General features: G+C 45.9%; 1 protein-coding gene across 1 annotated transcript in view; it reads right to left on the bottom strand.

Annotated features, from left to right (window-relative positions):
- Window positions 1–267: 267 nt before the first annotated feature.
- The window catches only part of LOC120058028 (diacylglycerol kinase beta), a 130,088-nt gene continuing 102,467 nt past the window's right edge, over window positions 268–27,888 (bottom strand). Inside the window, exons 22-25 of the mRNA XM_039006512.1 lie at window positions 2,301–2,421; window positions 1,444–1,504; window positions 615–715; window positions 268–388 (exon numbers count right to left, since the gene is read on the bottom strand). Of these exons, the coding sequence (XP_038862440.1) occupies window positions 268–388; window positions 615–715; window positions 1,444–1,504; window positions 2,301–2,421 (404 nt within the window). The remainder of the gene's footprint in view (window positions 389–614; window positions 716–1,443; window positions 1,505–2,300; window positions 2,422–27,888) is intronic.

Genomic DNA, 27,888 nt, shown 5'->3' on the forward strand with positions numbered 1-27,888 from the left:
ACACACACACACACACACACACACACACACACACACACACACACACACACACACACACACACACACACACACACACACACTCTACTTTCATCTGCTGTATGTCAATCATTCCATCCCTTGCTCTCTCTCTTTTGCGCTCTTTCTTTTCTTCTACTCTTCTCTTCCCATTTCCCCTTCTGCTGCTTCGCTCTTTGTCTCTCTCTCTCTTTATGTGTTTCCTTATCACTCCATCTCTCTATCCCTCCATTTGAGAACCAAGGCAGTATCCTAGATGAACCTATATGCTGCTGGCACTGTGTTTTGCCAAGGCAGTGTGGCATTACTGATGGGGCTGGGGCTGGGGCTGGGGCTGGGGCTGAAGCTGAGTTTGGAGCTGGGGTTGACTGAGCTAGTGTGCCAGTGGCAGGGTCAGAGTTCAGAGTTCACAGGAAGTTCTAGAAGCTAGAACATGGATACACAGGAAGTGGTCATTACACTGAGAGGAAGTCAGTTCATTCTGAAGTGGTACTGTAGGTCCAAGGGGCAATGACTTGGTCTGTGGGACCTATTGAGTTGTCCCGAGGGGTTGGTGAATGTGTTTGTGAAGAGGGGGGAGTTTGAAGTGTCCTCCTCACTCATAGTCCCGACTTCTGTTGCGTCTCTTGAAGAACAAGAAGGGGGTCTTCTGAGGAGGGCCCAGTAGCATGGGAACCTGGTTCTTATGTGTGATCTTGATCTGTAAGGGGAGGAGGGACAAGATGAAACGATATTCAACAACTCTTGTAGGACAATGGAAGTTTGCTTCAGAAACCAATGTGCCTTCATCTGTAGGAGGGAGGGACAAGAGAAAATTTGACCAGGAAGTGTCTAGAAGTCTGGTCCTTCTTTTCTACTTCTAAATCCTTAACATATAAGATACACAATGTTATTTTACCATCATTTCCTGCTAAAGAAATAGCCAGCTTTTCATGCTACCCCACAGATAGAAGATTCACTTTTCAGAGCAACTATCTGACCTTGAAATCCAAATAACCAACAAAGAACAGAACACAGAACACTGTGCCTCAGCTCAGCCTGACATCCCCGCAAGTTCAACTGTATAAAGGAGGATGGGGCGCTGAGGTTTAGGGTGACACACTTCTTTTCTCAACACTATTTAAACTGAATTGTTCTATATATAGCAGAGGGCATTTTGCTGTTACTACGTGATGTGTGAATGGATTCCAGCGAGCATTTCCTCCTCCTCTAATGACATAACCAGTCAGTGGTCCGCTGTGACAAAACACTGTTTCAATTAACACAGCTGTCACAGTGAAGGTGGGGAGTGTGATGGAGAGGGATGGAGGGAAGAGAGAAGGAGAGAAGGAAATTGAAAAGGCATAGGGAGCAGGAAGGGAGGCAGGTGGAGGTGGAGGTGTAGCGTGGGGGTAGGGTGTGTGTTAGTGTGTGTGGTGAGTCTCTGACCGTGCATGGGGGCTGCATCCAAGGCTCCCCATCGATCTGCATGGGCAGCAGCCGGGATGTCCTGTGAGTAGAGAGATAGGGGGTCAGAGTCAGATCACATGCACCTCTGAGGCACGATATTCCCATTCACACTGTCCATACCATCCCAGGACCAGAGTCAAACACTGCTGTCTTTGTTCCCACGAGTCCTTTTCCCAGACAGGCCCCCACTCTAAACTAACTCACAGACCCCCCCCCCCCCCCCCCACACACACACACACACACTCACACACAAAGATAGTTTAAGCCTGTCATGCATGCCTCTCCAGCTAGGGAAACTCAGTATGGGAGAATGACTGATGGATGTTATTTTAATTCTGTTTTCGGAAAATATTAAGGGTAGGCTGAAACAGGTGAGGGGAAAGCTTTGACTGAGTCCGCTATAAACTGTACTTTAACTGGCCTTACTGTAAATGTTTAATGGAGTGGGAACTGCTAGAGCAACAACAACATGTGAACTAATTCCACTTTTCTAAAACAGATTGGTTGGTTGGCATATCCAAAAGTGGCCTGAGTGCCCTCAGACGTGTGAAAAAGCTAATTCTTCAGGCCATGATGGCCAGCCTCTCTGTGGCTGTAATGAGTGAGTCAGCAGGTCAATGTTCTGTTTACTGGACACAGAGGCTCAGAAGAACCTCATGTTTTAAAGAGTGTGAAGTGAGGAAGAGAAGGGAGCAGGAGACACTTCTGTCTGCGGGACTCAGCTCTGGTTCTGGTGACGGAGACACAACGGGATGGAAGTGGGGAGAAGAAGGGAGGAAGATGGGTGGAGGGATGGATGGAGGGACAGAGGGGATAGTAGCAGAAAGGGTCCTGACCTGATGGTGACGTTAGCACACTGGGCCAGTCTGCGGCCAGCACTCTTCAGGCCTGAGTAGATCTTCCCCATCTCCATGGCCCCCTCCAGACCCACCACCTCTAGCAACTGGTCGCTCAGGTCTGGAAGAGGGAGAGGGAGATCAGTTAATACTTTCTGAGCAAAGAAAGAACAAAGCAAATGGAGAATGGTAAAGTGCATTAACGAGTTTTGAAGAGTTTTAGTTAGGTCATAGAAGGGCACAGCTAAAGACAGGCTGTAGTACTTCTTTTTTTTTTTTAAATTTTATAATATATATATATTTTTTTACCCCCAATTTCGTGGTATCCAATTGTTAGTAGTTACTGTCTTGTCTCATCACTACAACTCCCGTACAGGCTCGGGAGAGACGAAGGTCGAGAGCCATGCGTCCTCCGAAACACAACCCAACCAAGCCGCACTGCTTCTTAACACAGCGCGCATCCAACCCGGAAGCCAGCCGCACCAATGTGTCGGAGGAAACACCGTACACCTAGCGACCTGTGCACTGCGCCCGGCCCGCTACAGGAGTTGCTAGTGTGCGATGAGACAAGGATATCCCTACCGGCCAAACCCTCCCCTAACCCGGACGACGCTGGGCCAATTGTGCGTTGCCCCATGGACCTCCCGGTCGCGGCCAGCTGCGACAGAGCCTGGGCTCGAACCCAGAGTCTCTGGTGGCACAGCTAGCACTGCCTGGCTGTAGTACTTTTGGATTGTGGCCCCTATTTTTTAAATAAATCAAATCAAATGTTATTGGTCACATACAGATATTTAGCAGATGTTATTGCGGGTGTAGCGAAATGCTTGTGTTCCTAGCTCCAACAGTGCAGTAGTATCTAACAATACGCACAAATCTAAAAGTAAAAGAATGGAATTAAGAAATATATAAATACCGGATCGAGCAATGTCGGAGTGGCATTGACTAAAATGCAGTAGAATAGAATACAGTATATACATATGAGAAGAGTAAAGCAGTATGTAAACATTATGTAAACATTATTAAAGTGACTAGTGTTCCATTATTAAAGTGACCAGTGATTCCAAGTCTATGTATATAGGGAAGCAGCTTCTAAGGTGCAGGGTTGCATAACCAGTGGAAGGTGGCTAGTGATGGCTATTTAACAATCTGATGGCCTTGAGATAGAAGCTGTTTTTCAGTCTCTCTGTCCCAGCTTTGATGTACCTGTTGAGGAACTTGAAGCTTTCCACCTTCTCAACTGCTGTCCCGTCGATGTGGATAGGGGCGTGCTCCCTCTGCTGTTTCCTGAAGTCCACAATCAGCTCCTTTGTTTTGTTGACATTGAGTGAGAGGTTATTTTCCTGGCACCACACTCCCAGGGCCCTCACCTCCTCCCTGTAGGCGGTCTCGTCATTGTTGGTAATCAGGCCCACTGCTGTTGTGTCGTCTGCAAGCTTGACGATTGAGTTGGACGCTTGCGTGGCCACACAGTCATGGGTGAACCCTTGTGGGGCCCCTGTGTTGAGGATCAGCAAAGTGGAGATGTTGTTTCCGATGTTCAGCACCAGGGGGTGGCCCGTCAGGAAGTCCAGGACCGAGTTGCACAGGGTGGAGTTCAGACCCAGGGCCCCAAGCTTAATGATGAGCTTGGAGGGTGCTATTGTGTTGAATGCTGAGCTATGGTCAATGAACAGCATTCTTACATAGGTATTCCTCTTGTCCTGAGGGATAGGGCAATGTGCAGCGCGATGGTGATTGCATCATCTGTGGATCTATTGGGGCGGTAATGAAATTGAAGCGGGTCTAGGGTGTCAAGTAAGGTAGATGTGACATGATCCTTAACTAGCCTCTCAAAGCACTTCATGATGACAGAAGTGATAGTCATTTAGTTCAGTTTGATTTCTTGGGTACAGGAACAATAGTGGACATCTTGAACCAAGTGGGGACAGCAGACTCGGATAGGGAGCGATTAAATATGTCCGTAAACACTCCAGCCAGCTGGTCTGCGCATGCTCTGAGGACGTGGCTATGGATGCCGTCTGGGCCGGCAGCCTTGTGAGGGTTAACACGCTTAAATGTCTTTCTCACGTCGGCCACGGAGAAGGAGAGCCCACAGTCCTTAGTCGGTGGCACTGTGTTATCCTCAAAGAGGGCAAAGAAGGTGTTTAGCTTGTCCGGAAGCAAGACGTTGGTGTTCGCGACGTGGCTGGTTTTCCCTTTGTAGTCTGTGATTGTCTGTAGACCCTGCCACATACGTCTTGTGTCTGAGCCGTTGAATTGCGACTCCACTTTATCTCTCTACTGATGTATTTTTATTCATCCTCTCGTTAAGAATACACACATCCTCATATGCTTATGGTTCAGGAACTTTAGATAGCTAAAGAAGGTAATTAATGCCTTCATAAAGCACACAGGAAATAGATTTTCCACATACAATTTAAATAGATTCTTCAACTATTCAGGTCTGTTTTCTTCCTCTACTTTCTACCCACTACAATCTCAGTGTCTCTCATTTGCTCCCTCTCACTCTCTGTCTAACTAAACCATATCGCCAGTTAATCAGCCATGTCAGTGTGAGCAGTTCTCAGGTGCTCCTGAGCTGATTAACAGTGCAGGGCCTGTGCTCTGCCAGCTGACCACCTAAAGATATCCTGCCTAGTTTATCCACACAGAGAGAGCTGAGCCTGCCTGTGTGTCTGCAATAGTGAATCACTGGAGCCATCCTCAGCCCAGTGAAGGACATACACACGCGGACACACGCACAAACACATACACACACAGCACTGAGCGGACCATCTCAAAGGGTCCCGTGCCTAATTTCACTCCTGTCCCATACAAGCCCTAACATGCAGGGATGCCTGTTTTGACTGACTAGGTTATAGTCGAATTGTGACAGTGTGTTTGTGTGTGTGTGTGCAGTCATGCCTGTTTTGACTGTCTAGGCTATAGGGGGACTGTGACTGTGTGTGTGTGTGTGTGTGTGTGTGTGTAGTCATGCCTGTTTTGATTGACTAGGGCTATAGGCGTGCTGTACGGCCCTTGGCAGTTTCACATCGCTGTCACCCGAACCGTTCTGCCTTTATGCAACAAACAGGAAACGGTCGCGTGGCTGCTTTATTCGAGAGGGAGGGAGGAGACGACTGGCTTGGCTTGCACAAGGGATCTGATGCAAGCTGAAGCTCGTGTGAGATGAACTGTCTGTACATTGGTGGTGAACACTTAGTAATGTACACAAAGGAAATTAGATTACTTCCACAAAAGTCTGTGAGAGGTCAAAGTGGCTATACATTGTTCTCACTAAAATGATCTATATCTCCAGCACAGCTGAGCAGACGAGACAAAATACACACACCAGTGTGAAGTTTTGGATTTTGACTTCTTTGGAGTTTATGCTTCTTTTAAGTTAGATTTTGACTACTTAAAGTCTTTCTAAACATATTTGCTGTGCTGCATTCTGTGGGGTTACCACATAAAATACAGGTCATGTATTCCATTTAAAGAATTTAGCCATTTCGTGCTTCACGCTAGATGCTGTTAAAGTTCATATGGGAATAAGTCTCTCGCACTCTTAAATATTTTAGATGACAATTTAACAGCAAATGACAGATGAGGGATGGGGTGAACCATTCAAAATCACCAAAGGTAAAACACAAATAAAGATGCTGGCTCCACAGCATGACACTTTACCTATGGGGTTAAAGCAAATAAAGCTGTAAAGTATCATTAATACACTGGAAACTACATACACACAGTGTAAGCCTACAGCGAAATCTGATGTTTAATGTACTTCTGCTTCGACTTTAGTTTTCAGAGGGAGTCATCCTAAATACATTTTGTGGTCTCAATTCTTTCTACACAACTGAAATGATGCTTGGGCTGAGAAAGCTGTATTTGACATGCACAGAAAATAACTGATTGCTGTGAGAATAGATCTGGGTTTAAAGAGGGGACAAAACACCGTTGCCATGGGGACAAATGGGAACAAATAGCCCTGTAGCCTCTCCCCTTTACCCCTGTGCTCCGGGTATATGCCCACTCATCAGTTATGGTCACACCGTCCTTAATCAACCAGCGGGGAAACCATCCTAAATCAGTCAGTGCAGGGGAAATCATCCTAAATACAAACATCCCCCATCCCTCTGCCTGCCTGCCCGCCTGCCTGGCCTATGGGGGCCATTTTGTGCTCCTGTGCCCTGGATGCCCACTGACTGATCAGACATGGGACACATCCTAAATACAAACACCCCCATCTTTCTGTTTCCCTGGTCCACTGGGGACATTTAACCCAGGGCGTCCCAGTGGTGGTGGCTATTTTGTCAGCCAATGCCTCGTCCTTCCACAACCCAGGGGACTAGACCGGAGCACCAAGGACGCGTCCTAACTAAACCCTCGGCTTGTGTCCCACATGGCACCCTATGCCCTAGGGGTCTAGTCAAAAGTAATGCACTATTTAGGGAATAGGGTGCCATTTGGGACGCACACTCAGGCTCAGTCCCAGTAGTTTTTCCAAGAAAGAATAATAGGATTGCGATCCATTAAGAGAAAACTGGGCATGAATAGCCCTGGATTAGTGGCGGAGGGACTAGTGACACTATGGACGCTATGCAGGCACTAGTACATACGCAGGCTTCACATGACAGATGGGACTCTACAGGGACTGGACTATCCAGAAACAGCAGAGCTCTTCTTGGTACATGAGATGATTTAATAAGAGCAGAGCTGAGTAAATAAACACATACAGAATATTCAACCTAATAGAACATGTTCTATATCTAATAGCTGGATATATTCATTGCCTAATAATTCTATAGCAAAATGTTAGAAATGTTATACAAATGTTAAATATTTACATATTGTATTATGTTACTTTTGTGAGAGAGAGAGAGAGAGAGAGAGAGAGAGAGAGAGAGAGAGAGAGAGAGAGAGAGAGAGAGAGAGAGAGAGAGAGAGAGAGAGAGAGAGAGAGAGAGAGAGAGAGAGAGAGAGAGACTGAAGAGATAGAGTTGGGGAGGAGGAGGGTGGTAACAAGGGTGCTTGTTTGGACACACCTACATTGGAGAATAGTGAAGACATCAAAACTATGAAATAACACTTATGGAATCGTGTAGTAAACAAAAAGTGTTCAACAAATATAAATATATTTTAAATTCTTCAAAGTAGCCACCCTTTGCCTTGCTCATCCCAAACCATCTCAATTTGGTTGAGGCCAGGTGATTGTGGAGACCAGGTCTTCTGATACAGCACTATATCACTCTCCTTCTAGGTAAAATAGCCCTTACACAACCTGGAGGTGTGTTTTGGGTCATTTTCCTGTGGAAAAACAAATGATAGTCCCACTAAGGGCAAACCTGACGGGATGGCGTATCACTGCAGAATGCTGTGGTAGCCATGCTGGTTAAGTGTGCCTTGAATTGTAAATAAATCACCAACAGTGCCATCAGCAAAGCACCCCCACACCATCACACCTCCTCCATGCTTCACGGTGGGAACAACACATGCGGAGATCATCTGTTCACCAAAAATCTCAAATTTGGACTCATCAGACCAAAGGATAGATTTCCAACAGTCTCATGTCCATTGCTCGTGCTTATTGGCCCAAGCAATTATTTTCTTATTATTGGTGTCTTTTAGTAGAGGTTTCGTTGCAGCAATTCGACCACGAAGGCCTGATTCACACAGTCTCCTCTGAACAGTTGATGTTGAGATGTCTTACTTGAACTCTGTGAAGCATTTATTTGGGCTGCAATTTCTGAGGCTGGTAACTCTAATGAATTTACCCTCTGCAGCAGAGGTAGGGCTATCTTCTGTTTACCACCCCTACCTTGTCACAACACAAGTGATTGGCTCAAACGCATTAATGCCAAAAGATGGCGCCGAAGAACATGGGTGACGTTTTACATTCTCCCAACCAATTGTGCTATTTTGTAAATTTGTTTGTAAACTTATTTTTTTTACTTATTGTGTACACAATGTTGCTGCTACCGTCTCTTATGACCAAAAATAACTTCTGGACCTCAGAAAAGCAATTACTTACCGTGGACTGGAAGAAACTTTTTCCTTTAACGAGTCCGACGAGCAGGATATCCTGCTTTCACTGGAACAGGCCCAGATCCACGCCTTTTGCGTGAAGAAAAGATGCCAGAAAAGGGGCCGCAAATGGCTGAATGAAGATGCGGACAATATAGAGCTAGCGGGATTTTCCATGCACCGACAGAACAGAGACGCTACCTCTGGTAAGACAAGGGGTGGGGGTGTGTGTCTTTTTGTCAATAACAGCTGGTGAGCGTTGTCTAATATTTAAGAAGTCTCGAGGTATTGCTCGCCTGAGGTAGAGTACCTTATGATAAGCTGTAGACCACACTATCTACCAAGAGAGTTCTCATCTGTATTATTCGTAGCCGTCTATTTACCACCACAAAACGAAGCTGGCACTAAGACCGCTCTCAACCAACTCTATAAGGCCATAAGCAAAGAAGAAAATGCTCACCCAGAAGCGGCGCTCCTAGTGGCCGGGGACTTTAATGCAGGCAAACTTAAATCAGTTTCTCCAAATTTTTACCAGCATGTCACATGTGCAACCAGGGGGGGGAAAATCCTATACCACCTTTACTCCACACACAGAGATGCATACAAAGCTCTCCCTCCATTTGGCAAATCTGACCATAATTATATCCTCCTGATTCCTGCTTACAAGCAAAAACTAAAGCAGGAAGTACCAGTGACTCGCTCAATACGGAAGTGGTCAGATGACGTGGATGCTACACTACAGGACTGTTTTGCTAGCACAGACTATAATATGTTCCGGGATTCATCCAATGTCATTGAGGAGTACACCACCTCAGTCATCGGCTTCATCAATAAGTGCATCGATGACGTCGTCCCCACAGTGACTGTACGTACATATCCCAACCAGAAGCCATGGATTACTGGCAACATCCGCATCGAGCTAAAGGCTAGAGCTGCAGCTTTCAAGGAGCGGGAGACTCATCCAGAAGCTTATGAAAAATCCCGCTATGCCCTCAGACGAACCATCAAACAAGCAAAGCATCAATACTGTCACGAATCCCGCTTCCTGAGTCTGGGTTTGCCTGTGTGTCTGTCCTGGAGTGTGTTTCAGGTGTCCTGGAACGCACCCTGTCTGGTTGCCGGGCGAATTAGCTCATTGGGAGATTGATTTCACCCGCACCTGTTTCCCGTCAGTAATCTGCACACCTGTCCTGATCATCATCTCTACCCTTCAAAAGCTCTGACCTGACTTCCATTCCCTGCCGGATCGTTAGCCATGAACAGTATGTTGTGCCTGAGTACCAGACTCCAGTTGGATAGAATTTGTTTTGTTGTTTTCATTTACGTATTGCTTGCCTTGAACTTACCTCCGTTTGTTTTGTCTTCAGTTACTCACCTGGATCATTCACTCCATTCCCGCCTGGTTGACAGAGGATTCTGCTACTACATTGGATTCACCTATTTCCTCTCATCTACTCACCACCGCTGCCCGCTACGCCATCTGGATATATCTACCTTTTCACATTTCACTGTAAATAAATACTCACCTTCTTCCTACGCTCCTTGTCCTGGTCTGCTTCTGGGTTCGATCTTGAAAGATCGTGACAGAACGATCCGGCCAGTAATGAACCCAGCGGACCTGGACTCCGTTTGCCATGCCATTACCCTGCAGGAGAAGAAATTGGGACAACACAATACGGCGCTACAGGAGATAGCGAGTTCGATCCAGAATTTATCTGCTAGCTTGACACAAGTCCAGGATCAGCTCAGTTTGCAGGTGATTCATTCACCACCGGTTTCACCCATCTCACCTGCCGTGTCTGAAGCGGTTCCATTTCGTGAACCCAAGGTACCGACGCCTGATAAATATGAAGGGGATTTGGGAAAATGCCGTTCGTTTCTTATGCAGTGTGGGTTAGTGTTTGATCTACAGCCCCATTCTTACGCCACTGACAAGGCTAGGATAGCCTTGGTTATTGAACTGTTGCGTGGAAGAGCTCTGGAATGGGCTTCAGCCGTTTGGGAACGACAGGGACCCTGCACGGCTTCATATCAGGAGTTCACGGGAGAGATGAGGAAGCTTTTTGATCATCCAGTCCGAGGTAAGGACGCAGCTAAACGTTTGTTCTCTCTTCGCCAAGGAGATCGCAGTGTGGCAGATTTTATGATTGAGTTCAGGACATTGGCTGTGGAGAGTGGTTGGAATGAGGAGTCACTACAAGCGGTTTTTTACAAGGGGTTGTCAGATGAACTTAAGGATGAGCTGATTTCTTATCCAGAGCCTAGTGATTAGACAGCTTGGTCGCTTTATCTATTCGGGTTGATAATAGAGTCCGAGAGAGAAGGAGGGAGAAGCAGTGGGGTCTATCCAATCAATCTGTAACTCGGTTACCATTCGGTTCAGGAGGTGAACCAGGACGTATTGATCGTTATTCTCCACACGGGATTAGTGGAGGAGTCTTGCCACCAGATTCTGAACCAATGCAAGTGGGGCGACACGGGCTAACTAAGGAGGAGCGCCAACGTAGACGTGAGACCAATAGCTCTTTCTACTGTGGTAGATCGGGACATTACAACTCCGCTTGTCCACAGCGCCCGTTAAACTGCCCGGCTCGCTAAATTTGGGAGGAATTTTAGCGAGCCAGTTTCAATCTCTCAAGGATCTTGTCAGACCCCGTTTTCCTGCGACCCTTATGAATAAGGATCAGAGTTTTGACCTGAACGCTTTTATCGATTCAGGTGCCGATGGCAACTTTATGGATGCCGACTTGGTGGAACAGCTGGGGCTTTCCAAGGAGCAATTGCCGGAAGCCATTGAAGCAACCACTCTGAACGGCAGTAGTCTGGCACGGATCACTATGAGGACTGAACCGGTTAAGATGTTGGTGTCGGGAAATCATTCAGAGTTTATCTCTTTCTTCATTTTGTCCTCGCCCCATGTTCCTCTGGTTCTTGGTTACCCCTGGCTGAAGGAACACAATCCCTCGTTTGATTGGGTGACAGGGAAGGTAACTAGTTGGAACATTGAGTGTCATGCTAACTGCCTTAGGACTGCCTGTTCTCCTGCTGTTTCCAGTCAGGTCAGTGACTCTGCTCCTCCTGATTTGTCCCTGGTTCCAGAAACATATCACGAGTTGGGTGAGGTATTCAGTAAACAGAAGGCTCTGTCTCTTCCTCCCCACCGACCTTATGATTGTGCGATTAATCTGTTTCCTGGATCTGCCTTTCCCAAGGGACGGTTATACAGTATCTCTCGACCGGAACGTGAGGCCTTGGAGACCTACATCAAGGAGTCTCTAGCTACAGGTCTCATTCGGCCATCGTCATCACCTTTGGGAGCAGGATTTTTTTTTGTGAGCAAGAAGGATGGTTCTCTTCGACCGTGTATTGATTATCGGGGTTTGAATGAGATTACGGTTAAGAACAAGTATCCCCTGCCCTTGATGAGCTCGGCTTTCGATTCCTTACAGGGTGCTACGGTTTTTACGAAGCTTGATTTACGTAATGCTTATCATTTGGTTCGGATCAAGGAGGGGGACGAGTGGTTGACTGGGTTCAATACTCCGATGGGACATTTTGAGTACCAGGTGATGCCGTTTGGACTGACCAACGCTCCGGCGGTGTTCCAAAGTATGGTGAATGACGTTTTGAGAGATATGATTGGTATTTTTGTGTTCGTTTACCTGGATGATATCCTCATCTTCTCAAAGGAGCTTTCTAGCCACGTTCTGCATGTCAAGCAGGTCCTGCAGCGGTTATTGGAGAACCGTCTGTTCGTGAAGGCGGAGAAGTGTGATTTTCACGCCCATACAACGTCCTTCCTCGGGTACATCATATCCAGGGGAGAGATCAAGATGGACCAAGAGAAGGTTCGGGCGGTTCGGGATTGGGTCCAGCCCGGTACAAGATTGCAGCTCCAGAGATTCCTGGGGTTTGCGAATTTTTATCGGAGGTTTATCCGTGACTACAGCCGGGTGGCTGCACCTTTAACTGCCCTGACGTCTTGCACCAGAAAGTTCTGTTGGACTCCTGAGGCAGACCGAGCATTTCTGGACTTGAAGAGCCGATTCACCAACGCCCCGATTCTCTCTCAACCTGACACTTCCCGTCAGTTCGTTGTGGAAGTGGATGCTTCTGATGTGGGTGTGGGCGCCATCCTGTCCCAGCGTAGCTCCACTGACGGTAAACTCCATCCCTGCGCTTTCTACTCTGGTCGTCTTTCTCCAGCTGAAAGAAACTACGATGTGGGTAACCGGGAGCTTCTCGCTGTGAAGCTTGCCTTGGAGGAGTGGCGGCACTGGTTGGAGGGAGCGGAGCAACCGTTTGTGGTCTGGACTGACCACAAGAATCTGGCTTACGTACAATCGGCTAAACGTCTCAACGCCCGTCAGGCTAGGTGGGCCTTGTTTTTTGGACGTTTCAATTTTTCCCTGACGTTCCGACCTGGGTCTAAGAACGGGAAGGCGGACGCCCTGTCCCGGATGTTCTCTAAGACGGAGGAGAGTGGGGTCAAGACTGAGACGATTCTTCCCCAGAATGTTGTCGTGGGAGCCGTTACATGGAGGATAGAGGAGGATGTGATGGCGGCCCTTCGGACGCAGCCCGGCCCCGGTAACGGTCCACCCGGTCGGTTGTTCGTACCCGAGTCGGTCCGTTCTGCTGTCCTTCAGTGGTCCCACGCCAGCAAGATAGCTTGTCACCCTGGCGTTGCTCGGACTATGGCACTACTGCGCAGACGTTTTTGGTGGCCTGCCATGGGAGAAGATACCCGGAGGTTTGTTGCCGCATGTCCTGTTTGTGCCCAGAACAAGAGTACCAATCGGCCCAGCTCTGGGCTTCTTCACCCCCTACCTATTCCTCGGCGACCTTGGTCGCATCTGGCCCTGGATTTTGTCACGGGATTGCCCCCTTCTGTTGGGAACACGGTCATTCTGACCATTGTGGACAGATTCAGCAAGTTTGCTCATTTTGTTCCTCTCTCCAAGCTTCCATCGGCTACGGAGACGTCCGAGATCCTGGTCAGGGAGGTTTTCAGGGTTCACGGATTGCCCAGTGACATTGTGTCTGACCGTGGTCCTCAGTTTACCTCTGCTGTCTGGAAATCCTTCTGTTTGGCCATTGGAGCTACAGTCAGTCTCACTTCTGGATTTCACCCACAATCTAATGGTCAAGCGGAGAGAGCCAACCAGAAGATGGAGTCCACGCTGCGTTGTCTTGTCTCCTCTGATCCCACCTCTTGGTCATCTCAATTACCCTGGGTTGAGTATGCCCATAATACCCTTCCTTCATCTGCCACTGGGATGTCCCCCTTCCAATGCCTTTACGGATACCAACCTCCTTTGTTTCCTTCTCAGGAGAGGGATCTCTCGGTTCCCTCTGTCCAGACCCATATTCGTCGTTGCCACCGGACCTGGCATCGGGCCAGGAAGGCTCTCCTTAGAGTTTCTGACCGGTATCAGATACAGGCGAACCGTCGCCGTATTCCTGCCCCAGCTTATACGGTTGGAGATAAGGTTTGGTTGGCTACACGGGATCTTCCTCTACGGACGGAGTCAAGGAAGTTGTCACCTAAGTTCATTGGTCCGTTTGTAGTGGAGAGAATCATAAATCCTGTGGTGGTTCGACTCAAGTTGCCTGCAACACTTAGAGTGCATCCCACTTTTCATGTCTCCTGTCTCAAGCCGGTTCACCTCAGTCCTCTGTTGCCTCCTCCTCCTCGTCCTCCTCCTCCTCGGATGATCGGAGGTGGTCCTGTCTACACGGTGCGCCGCATCATGGACTCCAGACGGCGGGGTCGAGGGTACCAGTTTCTAGTGGACTGGGAAGGATATGGTCCAGAGGAGAGGAGTTGGATTCCTCGGCGACAGATTCTGGATGACGACCTGATTCGTGACTTCTACCGCCTCCATCCTGGCGCTCCAGGTAGTCCGCCCGGTGGCGTTCGTCGGAGGGGGGGTACTGTCACGAATCCCGCTTCCTGAGTCTGGGTTTGCCTGTGTGTCTGTCCTGGAGTGTGTTTCAGGTGTCCTGGAACGCACCCTGTCTGGTTGCCGGGCGAATTAGCTCATTGGGAGATTGATTTCACCCGCACCTGTTTCCCGTCAGTAATCTGCACACCTGTCCTGATCATCATCTCTACCCTTCAAAAGCTCTGACCTGACTTCCATTCCCTGCCGGATCGTTAGCCATGAACAGTATGTTGTGCCTGAGTACCAGACTCCAGTTGGATAGAATTTGTTTTGTTGTTTTCATTTACGTATTGCTTGCCTTGAACTTACCTCCGTTTGTTTTGTCTTCAGTTACTCACCTGGATCATTCACTCCATTCCCGCCTGGTTGACAGAGGATTCTGCTACTACATTGGATTCACCTATTTCCTCTCATCTACTCACCACCGCTGCCCGCTACGCCATCTGGATATATCTACCTTTTCACATTTCACTGTAAATAAATACTCACCTTCTTCCTACGCTCCTTGTCCTGGTCTGCTTCTGGGTTCGATCTTGAAAGATCGTGACAAATACAGGATTAAGATTGAATCCTACTTCACCGGCTCTGACGTTCGTTGGAGGTGGCAGGGCTTGAAAACTATTACGGACTACAAAGGCAAACTCAGATGCGAGCTTCCCAGTGACGCGAGCCTACCAAACGAGCGAAATGCCTTTTTATGCTCGCTTTGAGGCAAGCAACACTGAAGTGTGCACGAGAGCACCAGCTATTCTGTATGACTTTGTGATAATGCTCTCGGTAGCCGATGTGAACAAAACCTTTAAACAGGTCAACAGTCACAAAGCCGCTGGGCCAGACGGATTACCAGGACGTGTACTCAAAGCATGCATGGACCAACTGTCAAGTGTCTTCACTGACATTTTCAACCTCTCCCTGACCGAGTCTGTAATACCTACAGCCTCCCGGGTGGCGCAGTGGTCTAGGGCTGGGTTCTCTGAGAGTCTCTGGGTTCGCGCCCAGGCTGGGCTGGGTTCGCGCCCAGGCTCTGTCGCAGCCGGCCGCAACCGGGAGGTCCGTGGGGCGACGCACAATTGGCATAGCGTCGTCCGGGTTAGGGAGGGTTTGGCCGGTAGGGATATCCTTGTCTCAGTATGTAAAAATGTAATAAAATGTATGCACTCTACTGTAAGTCGCTCTGGATAAGAGCGTCTGCTAAATGACTAAAATGTAAATGTAATGTTTCAAGCAGACCACCATAGTCCCTGTGCCCAATGGAAGCTAAGGTAACCTGCCTAAATGATTACTGCCACGTGTCACTTACGTCGGTAGCCATGAAGTGCTTTGAAAGGCTGGTCATGGCTCACATCAACAGCATCCTCCCGGACACCCTAGACCTACTCCAATTTGCATACCGCCCTAACAGATCCACAGATGACTCAATCGCAATCGCACTCCACACTGCCCTTCCCACCTGGACAAAAGGAACACTTATATGAGAATGCTGTTCATTGACTACAGCTCAGCATTCAACACCATAGTGCCCACAAAGCTCATCACTAAGCTAAGGATTCTGGGACTAAACACCTCCCTCTGCAACTGGATCCTGGACTTCCTGATGGGCTGCCCCCAGGTGGTAAGAGTAGGCAACAACACGTCTGCCACGCTGATCCTTAACACTGGGGCCCCCCAGGGGTGTGTACTTTGTCCCATCCTGTATTCCCTGTTCACCCACGACTGCGTGGCCAGGCACGACTCCAACACCATCATTAAGTTTGCTGACGACACAATGGTTGTAGGCCTGATCACCGACAACGATGAGACGGCCTATAGGGAGGAGGTCAGAGAACTGGCAGTGTGGTGCCAGGACAACAACCTCTCCCTCAATGTGAGCAAGACAAAGGAGCTGATCGTGGACTACAGGCAGGCCCAACAGGCCCCCATTAACATCGATGGGGCTGTAGTGGAGCGGGTCTAGAGTTTCAAGTTCCTTGGTGTCCACATCACCAACGAACTATCATGGTCCAAACATACCAAGACAGTCGTGAAGAGGGCACGACAAAAACTTTTCCCCCTCAGGAGACTGAAAAGATTTGTCATGGGTCGAGAGCATCCTGACCGGTTGCATCACCGCCTGGTATGGCAACTGCTTGGCATCTGACCGTAAGGTGTTACAGAGGGTAGTGCGAACAGCCTAGTACATCACTGGGGCCAAGCTTCCTGCCATCCAGGACCTATATAATAGGCGGTGTCAGAGGAAAGCCCATAAAATTGTCAGAGACTCAAGTCACCCAAGTTAGACTGTTTTCTCTGCTACCGCACGGCAAGCGGTACCGGAGCGCCAAGTCTAGGACCAAAAGGCTACTCAACAGCTTCTACCCCCAAGCCATAAGATTGCTGAACAATTCATAAAATTACCACCGGACAATTTCAATTGACCCCCCTCCCTTTTGTACACTGCTGCTACTCGCTGTTTGTTTGTTACCTATGCATAGTCACTTCGCCCCCACCTACATGTACAGATTACCTCAACTAGCCTGTACCCCTGCACACTGACTCTGTACCTGTACCCCCTGTATATAGCCTCGTTATTGTTAAGCTTATTGTGTTACTTTTTATTTTAGTCTACTTGGTAAATATTTTCTTCTTCTTGAATTGCACTGTTGGTTAAGGGCTTGTAAGTTAGCATTTCACGGTAAAGTCTTCACTTGTTGTATTCGGCGCATGTGACAAATAAAGTTTGATTTGATTTGAATTAACTTTAACACAGCACACCTGTTAATTGAAATACATTCCAGGTGACTACCTCATGAAGCTGGTTCAGAGAATGCCAAGACTGTGAAAAGTTGGGATCAAGGCAAAGGGTGGCTACTTTGAAGAATCTCAAATAAAAAAAAATATTTTGATTTGTTTAACACTATTTCATAGTTTTGATGTCTTCACTATTATTTTACAATGTAGAAAATAGTAAAAATAAAGAAAAACCCTGGAATGAGTAGCTGTGTCCAAACCTTTTACCGCTACTGTATATATCTCAATCAATTCACAACTTCTGTGCATTTACTAATGACACAAAACTGGGAGTTATTCTGGGTGAGGAAGAAATCACAAATGTTCCTGCCAGAACTATTTACATTGTATATAACTTACAAGTTATACACAGTGTAACCATCATCCATGTACATTTTGTTTTTTATTGTTCATTTTTTCATAATCATATTTGTATTGAATTAAATGTATCAACTAAATATTACACAATACAACAGCAGTAGTGTTGTACCTGTATACATGATTATTATAAACTGGATTTCATTATCCTCATTGAATTTACTGAAATGCTGTACCACTATACGGCTTTGGCAATATCTACAAATTGTATTTCAAGCCAATAAAGCAATGCGAGAGAGAGAGAGAATCACCATGATACTTTTTTCTCTCCTCTCCAATGTTTCCCGCTCCATCAGATCTGAGCTGCTGTACTGCAGCGCTTCGACACAATGAGGTAGAACTAATAATAGAGCAGAACAGAGCTCTTACATAACACAGAAACCCAGTGCATTGTGGGATGGTTGGCGGGTAGCTGGCCAAACGACTTTTGCTCTTGCCGTGCTGGGTATAGTACAGTAATGCTCAACAATTAGGTAAAGACTAATGTGATGCAGTGAAACATACTGTTCACAAAACAGTTCAAAGGACTACATTTTTAAATGGGATGTGTGTGTGAGAGAGAGGAGAAAAGGAGAAATATGAAACAGTTCTACAAAATAATGTTTGAGGATTGTGATCAGTCCTTGGCAACTAGTCCTGCTATTCTCCACACCAGTTCAATAGTTTTCATAATGAACCACTTGGGTACAATTGCTTTGATGATACTATATGTAGATGTGAACCCCCTGAGAACAACCAGAACAGCCCCTAAGTACAGTACTTGTTCCAATAATTGCTCTGGTATTTATTTATAAACTAGTGTGTGTTGTTGTTTCCTTCCTCTGTCCCCTAGCTCCTGGCTCAGTCCGGCTGTCATTGTCTCAGGGTGGCCGCAGTGGAGGCCGGAGTGAGGACAGATGGTCAAGAGGAACTAGACCCCACCGTGAAACTGTTACTCCGGTAAAGTAAAGGTGCGTGGGCAGTAAAGGTGTGTGGGCAGGTGTGGCCTGCTTGGCCCGCTGACAGTAAACAGGAATGATACACATACCCATTATTAGCTCCTTTCCTCCGCTAACCTAACCTTTCCTACGTCTTCCTTTCTCACATGCTGTATATTTATACACGTTCTGTTCACATAGCACATGCTATCTATTATAATAATAATATTCACATACTCTTTAGCTGTCTATGCAGCTCTTGTTAAGATGCTCCAAACTATGTTCTAATGCCATTCATAAACGACACTGATCTTTTATGACACAGTTCTCATGGGAAAAAAACTGATTGACCGTCAAACTCTTCAGATATGAAGGACACTTCTGAAAAGGCTCCTATTATCCCATAAGAAAGCCTGGCTCATTGAACCAGAAGTTCTAGACTCTTGTAAGTATGTGCCAGGAAGCAATAGCTCTTCCCATAATCCTCTCTGGGTGGGTAGTTTTATTATAGTTGTATCTATTTCTGTCATGGCAAACAACACAGGAGGGAAATGAAAAATTAACCCTTCTGTTTTAGCTGTGTGAGAGAGAGCAACAACAATAATCTGTATGGCAGAGCCCTGAAATAGCCCACACTACGGCCATGGAGTGACTCAAACTAGGAGCTGTTCAGGGGGAGGGTGGGTGGAGATGACTCCTGCAGGGGAGAGGTTGTGGGAACCTGTCCAGGCTTTAACCTGCAATGGCACACCTTTTACAACACACACACACACACACACACACACACACACACACACACACACACACACACACACACAGAGAGAGAGAGAGAGAGAGAGAGAGAGAGAGAGAGAGAGAGAGAGAGAGAGAGAGAGAGAGAGAGAGAGAGAGAGAGAGAGAGAGAGAGAGAGAGAGAGAGAGAGAGAGAGAGAGAGAGAGAGAGAGAGAGAGAGAGAGAGAGAGAGAGAGAGAGAGAGAGAGAGAGAGAGAGAGAGAGAGAGAGAGAGAGAGAGAGAGAGAGAGAGAGAGAGAGAGAGAGAGAGAGAGAGAGAGAGAGAGCAGTAAATAACCCCTGACTTAATCTATAGACAGACAGTATTTTACACTCACCACTTTCCTTCCTTGCTCTGTAACTCGAGCTGGCTTGACTCTAGCTATCTCCTGTTCCTAGTTGTGTGACACTTCCATAGGGTGAACCTTCTAGTTGTAGGAGATTTGTAGGAGGTTAATCAGAAATTTGAGGTGTCAGTCTGGAGAATCAGGCCAGCAGGGTTTTCACTCTGTGGAAAACTGACTGATTGTATTATCTGTAGAGCACAGCTTAAAAAAGCATGATCTTATTGCTGCAGAGTAAACAAGTGTCATCAACAATTAGTCATAAGCTGTACACACAAACGTACATGCACACAGCTGTGTTTTCGGGAAATTTCAGGACTTTTTGGGTTGTAAAATGCTATTACCATTAAAAATCCTATTTTCCCTTACCCCTAAACCTAACCCTTAACCTAAACCAAACCTTTAAGCTTAAAGTAGAATTTGAACAAATTCAGGACCTGAAAAAACCCTTCTTTTCCAAAAAGTTTTTGTTTTCCAACCTTTTCAGGACATTAAGGTGAAATGTTAGGACATTGTGGTCCCGATAATGTAGGAAAACAAGTACACACACACTCACACACACTCCTTTCCCTCTGCCTCTCAAAGAGACGTCCTTCTCCGCCCTTCTCTGCATTCTGTTTCCCAGAAGTTAATTTAATAAAGGTTCAACTCTGTGGGATGAAGCTAGACTAAAGCACAACATTCCCTCACATGCACATGCACACACAAACACGCACACACATGCACTTGTGTGCACACACACGTGCACAAGAAAGACACACAAACACAGTGCTGCGGAGTAAATCACAATATCCATTAGAATTGCATATGCCTAGAAAACATTCAAAATGCAAAAACTCCCCACCCACTCACACACATACTGACACAGACACTCATACACATACTGACACACAGACACTCATATACATACTGACACACATACACTCATATACATACTGACACATACACTCATACACATACTGACACACAGATACTCATATACATACTGGCACACAGATACTCATATACATACTGACACATGGAACTCATACACATACTGACACACAGACACTCACACACATACTGATACACAGACACTCACACACATACTGACACAGACACTCACACACATACTGACACACAGACACTCACACACATACTGACACAGACACTCATACACATACTGGCACACAGACACTCATACACATACTGCCACACAGACACTCATACACATACTGCCACACAGACACTCATACACATACTGACACACAGACACTCATACACATACTGACACACAGACACTCATACACATACTGCCACACAGACACTCATACACATACTGGCACACAGACACTCATACACATACTGGCACACAGACACTCATACACATACTGCCACACAGACACTCATACACATACTGACACACAGACACTCACACACATACTGACACAGACACTCATACACATACTGGCACACAGACACTCATACACATACTGCCACACAGACACTCATACACATACTGCCACACAGACACTCATACACATACTGCCACACAGACACTCACACACATACTGACACAGACACTCATACACATACTGACACACAGACACTCATACACATACTGACACAGACACTCATACACATACTGACACACAGACACTCACACACATACTGACACAGACACTCATACACATACTGCCACACAGACACTCATACACATACTGCCACACAGACACTCATACACATACTGCCACACAGACACTCATACACATACTGACACACAGACACTCATACACATACTGACACAGACACACATACTGACACATGGAACTCATACACATACTGACACAGACACTCATACACATACTGACACACAGACACTCATATACATACTGACACACATACACTCATATACATACTGACACATACACTCATACACATACTGACACACATATACTCATATACATACTGGCACACAGATACTCATATACATACTGACACATGGAACTCATACACATACTGACACACAGATACTCATATACATACTGACACATGGAACTCATACACATACTGCCACACAGACACTCATACACATACTGACACACAGACACTCATACACATACTGACACACAGACACTCATACACATACTGCCACACAGACACTCATACACATACTGGCACACAGACACTCATACACATACTGGCACACAGACACTCATACACATACTGCCACACAGACACTCATACACATACTGACACACAGACACTCACACACATACTGACACAGACACTCATACACATACTGGCACACAGACACTCATACACATACTGCCACACAGACACTCATACACATACTGCCACACAGACACTCATACACATACTGCCACACAGACACTCACACACATACTGACACAGACACTCATACACATACTGACACACAGACACTCACACACATACTGACACAGACACTCATACACATACTGCCACACAGACACTCATACACATACTGCCACACAGACACTCACACACATACTGACACAGACACTCATACACATACTGACACACAGACACTCACACACATACTGACACAGACACTCATACACATACTGCCACACAGACACTCATACACATACTGCCACACAGACACTCATACACATACTGCCACACAGACACTCATACACATACTGACACACAGACACTCATACACATACTGACACAGACACACATACTGACACATGGAACTCATACACATACTGACACATACACTCATACACATACTGACACACATATACTCATATACATACTGGCACACAGATACTCATATACATACTGACACATGGAACTCATACACATACTGACACACAGATACTCATATACATACTGACACATGGAACTCATACACATACTGACACAGACACTCATACACATACTGACACACATACACTCATATACATACTGACACAGACACTCATACACATACTGACACACAGACACTCATATACATACTGACACAGACACTCATACACATACTGACACAGACACTCATATACATACTGACACACAGATACTCATATACATACTGGCACACAGATACTCATATACATACTGACACATGGAACTCATACACATACTGACACACAGATACTCATATACATACTGACACATGGAACTCATACACATACTGACACAGACACTCATACACATACTGACACACAGACACTCATATACATACTGACACAGACACTCATACACATACTGGCACACAGACACTCACACATATACTGACACAAAGACACTCATATACATACTGACACACAGACACTCATATACATACTGACACATGGAACTCATACACATACTGACACACAGACACTCACACACATACTGACACACAGACATTCATACACATACTGACACACAGACACTCATATACATACTGACACACAGACACTCACACACATACTGATACACAGACACTCACACACATACTGACACACAGACACTCACACACATACTGACACACAGACACTCACACACATACTGACACACAGACACTCACACACATACTGACACACAGACACTCATACACATACTGACACACAGACACTCACACACATACTGACACACAGACACTCATATACATAGTGACACATGGAACTCATACACATACTGACACAGGCACTCATACACATACTGACACACATATACTCATATACATACTGACACAGACACTCACACACATACTGACACACAGACACTCATATACATACTGACACACAGACACTCATATACATACTGACACATGGAACTCACACACATACTGACACACAGCCACTCATATACATACTGACACATGGAACTCACACACATACTGACACACAGCCACTCATATACATACTGACACGTGGAACTCATACACATACTGACACACAGACACTCACACACATACTGGCACACAGACACTCATACACATACTGGCACACAGACACTCACACACATACTGACACACAGACACTCATATACATAGTGACACATGGAACTCATACACGTACTGACACAGGCACTCATACACATACTGACACACATATACTCATATACATACTGACACAGACACTCACACACATACTGACACACAGACACTCATACACATACTGACACAGACACTCATATACATACTGACACATGGAACTCACACACATACTGACACACAGACACTCATATACATACTGACACATGGAACTCATACACATACTGACACACAGACACTCACACACATACTGGCACACAGACACTCACACACATACTGACACAAAGACACTCATATACATACTGACACACAGACACTCATATACATACTGACACATGGAACTCATACACATACTGACACACAGACACTCACACACATACTGACACACAGACGTTCATACACATACTGACACACAGACACTCATATACATACTGACACACAGACACTCACACACATACTGATACACAGACACTCACACACATACTGACACACAGACACTCACACACATACTGACACACAGACACTCACACACATACTGACACACACATACTGACACACAGACACTCATATACATAGTGACACATGGAACTCATACACATACTGACACAGGCACTCATACACATACTGACACACATATACTCATATACATACTGACACAGACACTCACACACATACTGACACACAGACACTCATATACATACTGACACATGGAACTCACACACATACTGACACACAGCCACTCATATACATACTGACACATGGAACTCACACACATACTGACACACAGCCACTCATATACATACTGACACGTGGAACTCATACACATACTGACACACAGACACTCACACACATACTGGCACACAGACACTCATACACATACTGGCACACAGACACTCACACACATACTGACACACCGACACTCATACACATACTGACACAGACACTCACACACATACTGACACACAGACACTCATACACATACTGACACACAGACACTCATACACATACTGACACACAGACACTCACACACATACTGACACACAGACACTCATACATATACTGACACACAGACACTCATACACATACTGACACACAGACACTCACACACATACTGACAAACAGACATTCATACACATACTGACACACAGACACTCATATACATACTGACACATGGAACTCACACACATACTGACACACAGACACTCATATACATACTGACACGTGGAACTCATACACATACTGACACACAGACACTCACACACATATTGGCACACAGACACTCACACACATACTGGCACACAGACACTCACACACATACTGACACACAGACACTCATACACATACTGACACACAGACACTCATACACATACTGACACACAGACACTCACACACATACTGACACACAGACACTCACACACATACTGACACACAGACACTCATACACATACTGACACATGGAACTCATACACATACTGACACAGACACTCATATACATACTGACACACAGACACTCATACACATACTGAGACATGGAACTCATACACATACTGACACACAGACACATACTGACACAGACACTCATACACATACTGACACACAGACACTCATATACATACTGACACATGGAACTCATACACATACTGACACAGACACTCATATAAATACTGGCACACAGACACTCACACACATACTTACACACAGACACTCATATACATACTGACACATGGAACTCACACACATACTGACACACAGACACTCATACACATACTGACACACAGACACTCATATACATACTGACACACAGACACTCATACACATACTGACACACAGACACATACTGACACACAGACACTCACACACATACTGACACATGGAACTCACACACATACTGACACACAGACACTCATACACATACTGACACACAGACACTCATACACATACTGACACACAGACACATACTGACACACAGACACTCATACACATACTGACACACAGACACTCACACACATACTGACACACAGACACTCATACACACACTGACACACATACTGACACACAGACACACACACACATACTGACACACAGACACTCACACACATACTGACACACAGCCACTCATACACATACTGACACACAGACACTCATACACATACTGACACACAGACACTCATACACATACTGACACACAGACACTCATACACATACTGACACACATACTGACACACAGACACTCACACACATACTGACACACAGCCACTCATACACATACTGACACACAGACACTCATACACATACTGACACACAGACACTCACACACATACTGACACACAGACACTCACACACATACTGACACACAGACACTCATACACATACTGACACACAGATACTCATACACATACTGACACACAGACACTCACACACATACTGACACACAGACACTCATACACACACTGACACACAGACACTCATACACATACTGACACACAGACACTCACACACATACTGACACACAGACACTCATACACACACTGACACACAGACACTCATACACATACTGACACACAGACACTCATACACATACTGACACACAGACACTCACACACATACTGACACACAGACACTCATACACACACTGACACACAGACACTCATACACATACTGACACACAGACACTCACACACATACTGACACACAGACACTCATACACACACTGACACACAGACACTCATACACATACTGACACACAGACACTCACACACATACTGACACAGACACTCATACACACACTGACACACAGACACTCATACACATACTGACACACAGACACTCACTGACACACAGACACACACTGACACACAGACACTCATACACATACTGACACACAGACACTCATACACATACTGACACACAGACACTCATACACATACTGACACACAGACACTCACACACATACTGACACACAGACACTCACGCAAAACAACGAGTCACAAAACACAGTGCTGTGAGCGTAGTGCAAATAGCAAGCAAGGCAGATCGTTTAAAGGTAAGTCATGACCTGACAGCTTAAAAGCACTGTTAATCAGTGTGCCTGAGGCAAACAAACATTGCTTGACATTTGATGATATCGATTTTTCATTGACCTGAAAGGGGCCAGGAATGCCAGACTGTAATTAGGCTAGTAGTAGGAGCCATGACAGTTCACTGTTGTGGTGTTCAGGAGTCAGAAATGCAGATGGGGCAACACCAATGATAAGTGCAATGGACATTGTCTCACGTCAGATGGCGTCACATTGAGTGTGTGAACTGGAGTTGTTAGCATCCCCGCCTTTTGTTTCATATGGATTGATTTGAGACTGGTCCAGAGACTTAGCTAGATCATTTTCATGCACATTTCAAATGTCATAAATACTGATTCTACCATCACAAAACACCTTAGCTAAATGTAGAATTAGGTAATGAATACTTTCTCATTAAAAACGTTAATATTAGCTACAGGTTTATAGTTTTTTTGGTGAGATTAACTCTGACTCTTTTTTGACTGAGGATGAAAGAGGGTTCAGTGGACGATGGCACCTTTGTGACATTTTTGAATGTTAGAACAGGATATTGTATGAGTGTTTGCGAGTTATCAGGCAGATCAGTGTAGACGGCTATCTGACATGAGACAATGATGTTATGGAACTTCACAAGTCACAAAACAGACTATTTGAGAATTAAATGAAAGAATGAAATGTCTTCATGTCACAGTTAATTGGTCAATTACCAAAGTTATTGCCAAAACACTTTCACACCATAGTCCACAAAACAACAACAAAAGCTACTGTGCTCACAGCCAATATGACATTGCGTGAGATGCATTCATATACACTCTGTTCGTGTGTATGCATCTGAGAGGGGACAGGAGGGGACAGGGTTGTCACTCAGTAATCTCTTGAGAGAGAGAGAGAGAGAGAGAGAGAGAGGCTGGGGCGTTGGCCTCGGAGGGAGCGTGTTTAGGTGGTCAGGTGAGAGGCCGGGGGGGAGGGTGACAACGTGAGAGCGTACTGTACAGTATGTTACAGTATGGTAGTGCTGAAGGGCAGGTCATAGAGGCTCAACTGTTGCTAAGGCAGCAAGCAGAGCCCAGTGAAGGCTGCCTGGAGGGCAGTTAAAGATTAATGATATGAGTCACACAGCTGGCAGCAGCCTCCTTGTTTGCTCCCTCTCTCTCTCTCTTTCTCTCTCTCCTATTCACTTACTCTTCTCCCTTCTCTCTAGCTTACTCTCTCTTCCTCTCTCTAGCTTTCTGTCTTTCCCTCTCTCCACCCCTCTCTCATTTCTCTCTCAGTCTCTGGCTTCCCCTCTCTCTCCAGCTTTCTCTGTCTTTCCCTCTCTCCACCCCTTTCTCATTTCTCTCTGTCTCTTTCTGCCTCTCTCTGTAGTTCAGTGGAGCCGAGGGTCTCCATGGAAAC

The sequence above is a fragment of the Salvelinus namaycush genome, chromosome 13 (genome assembly GCF_016432855.1).
Source record: "Salvelinus namaycush isolate Seneca chromosome 13, SaNama_1.0, whole genome shotgun sequence".
Taxonomy (NCBI): domain Eukaryota; kingdom Metazoa; phylum Chordata; class Actinopteri; order Salmoniformes; family Salmonidae; genus Salvelinus; species Salvelinus namaycush.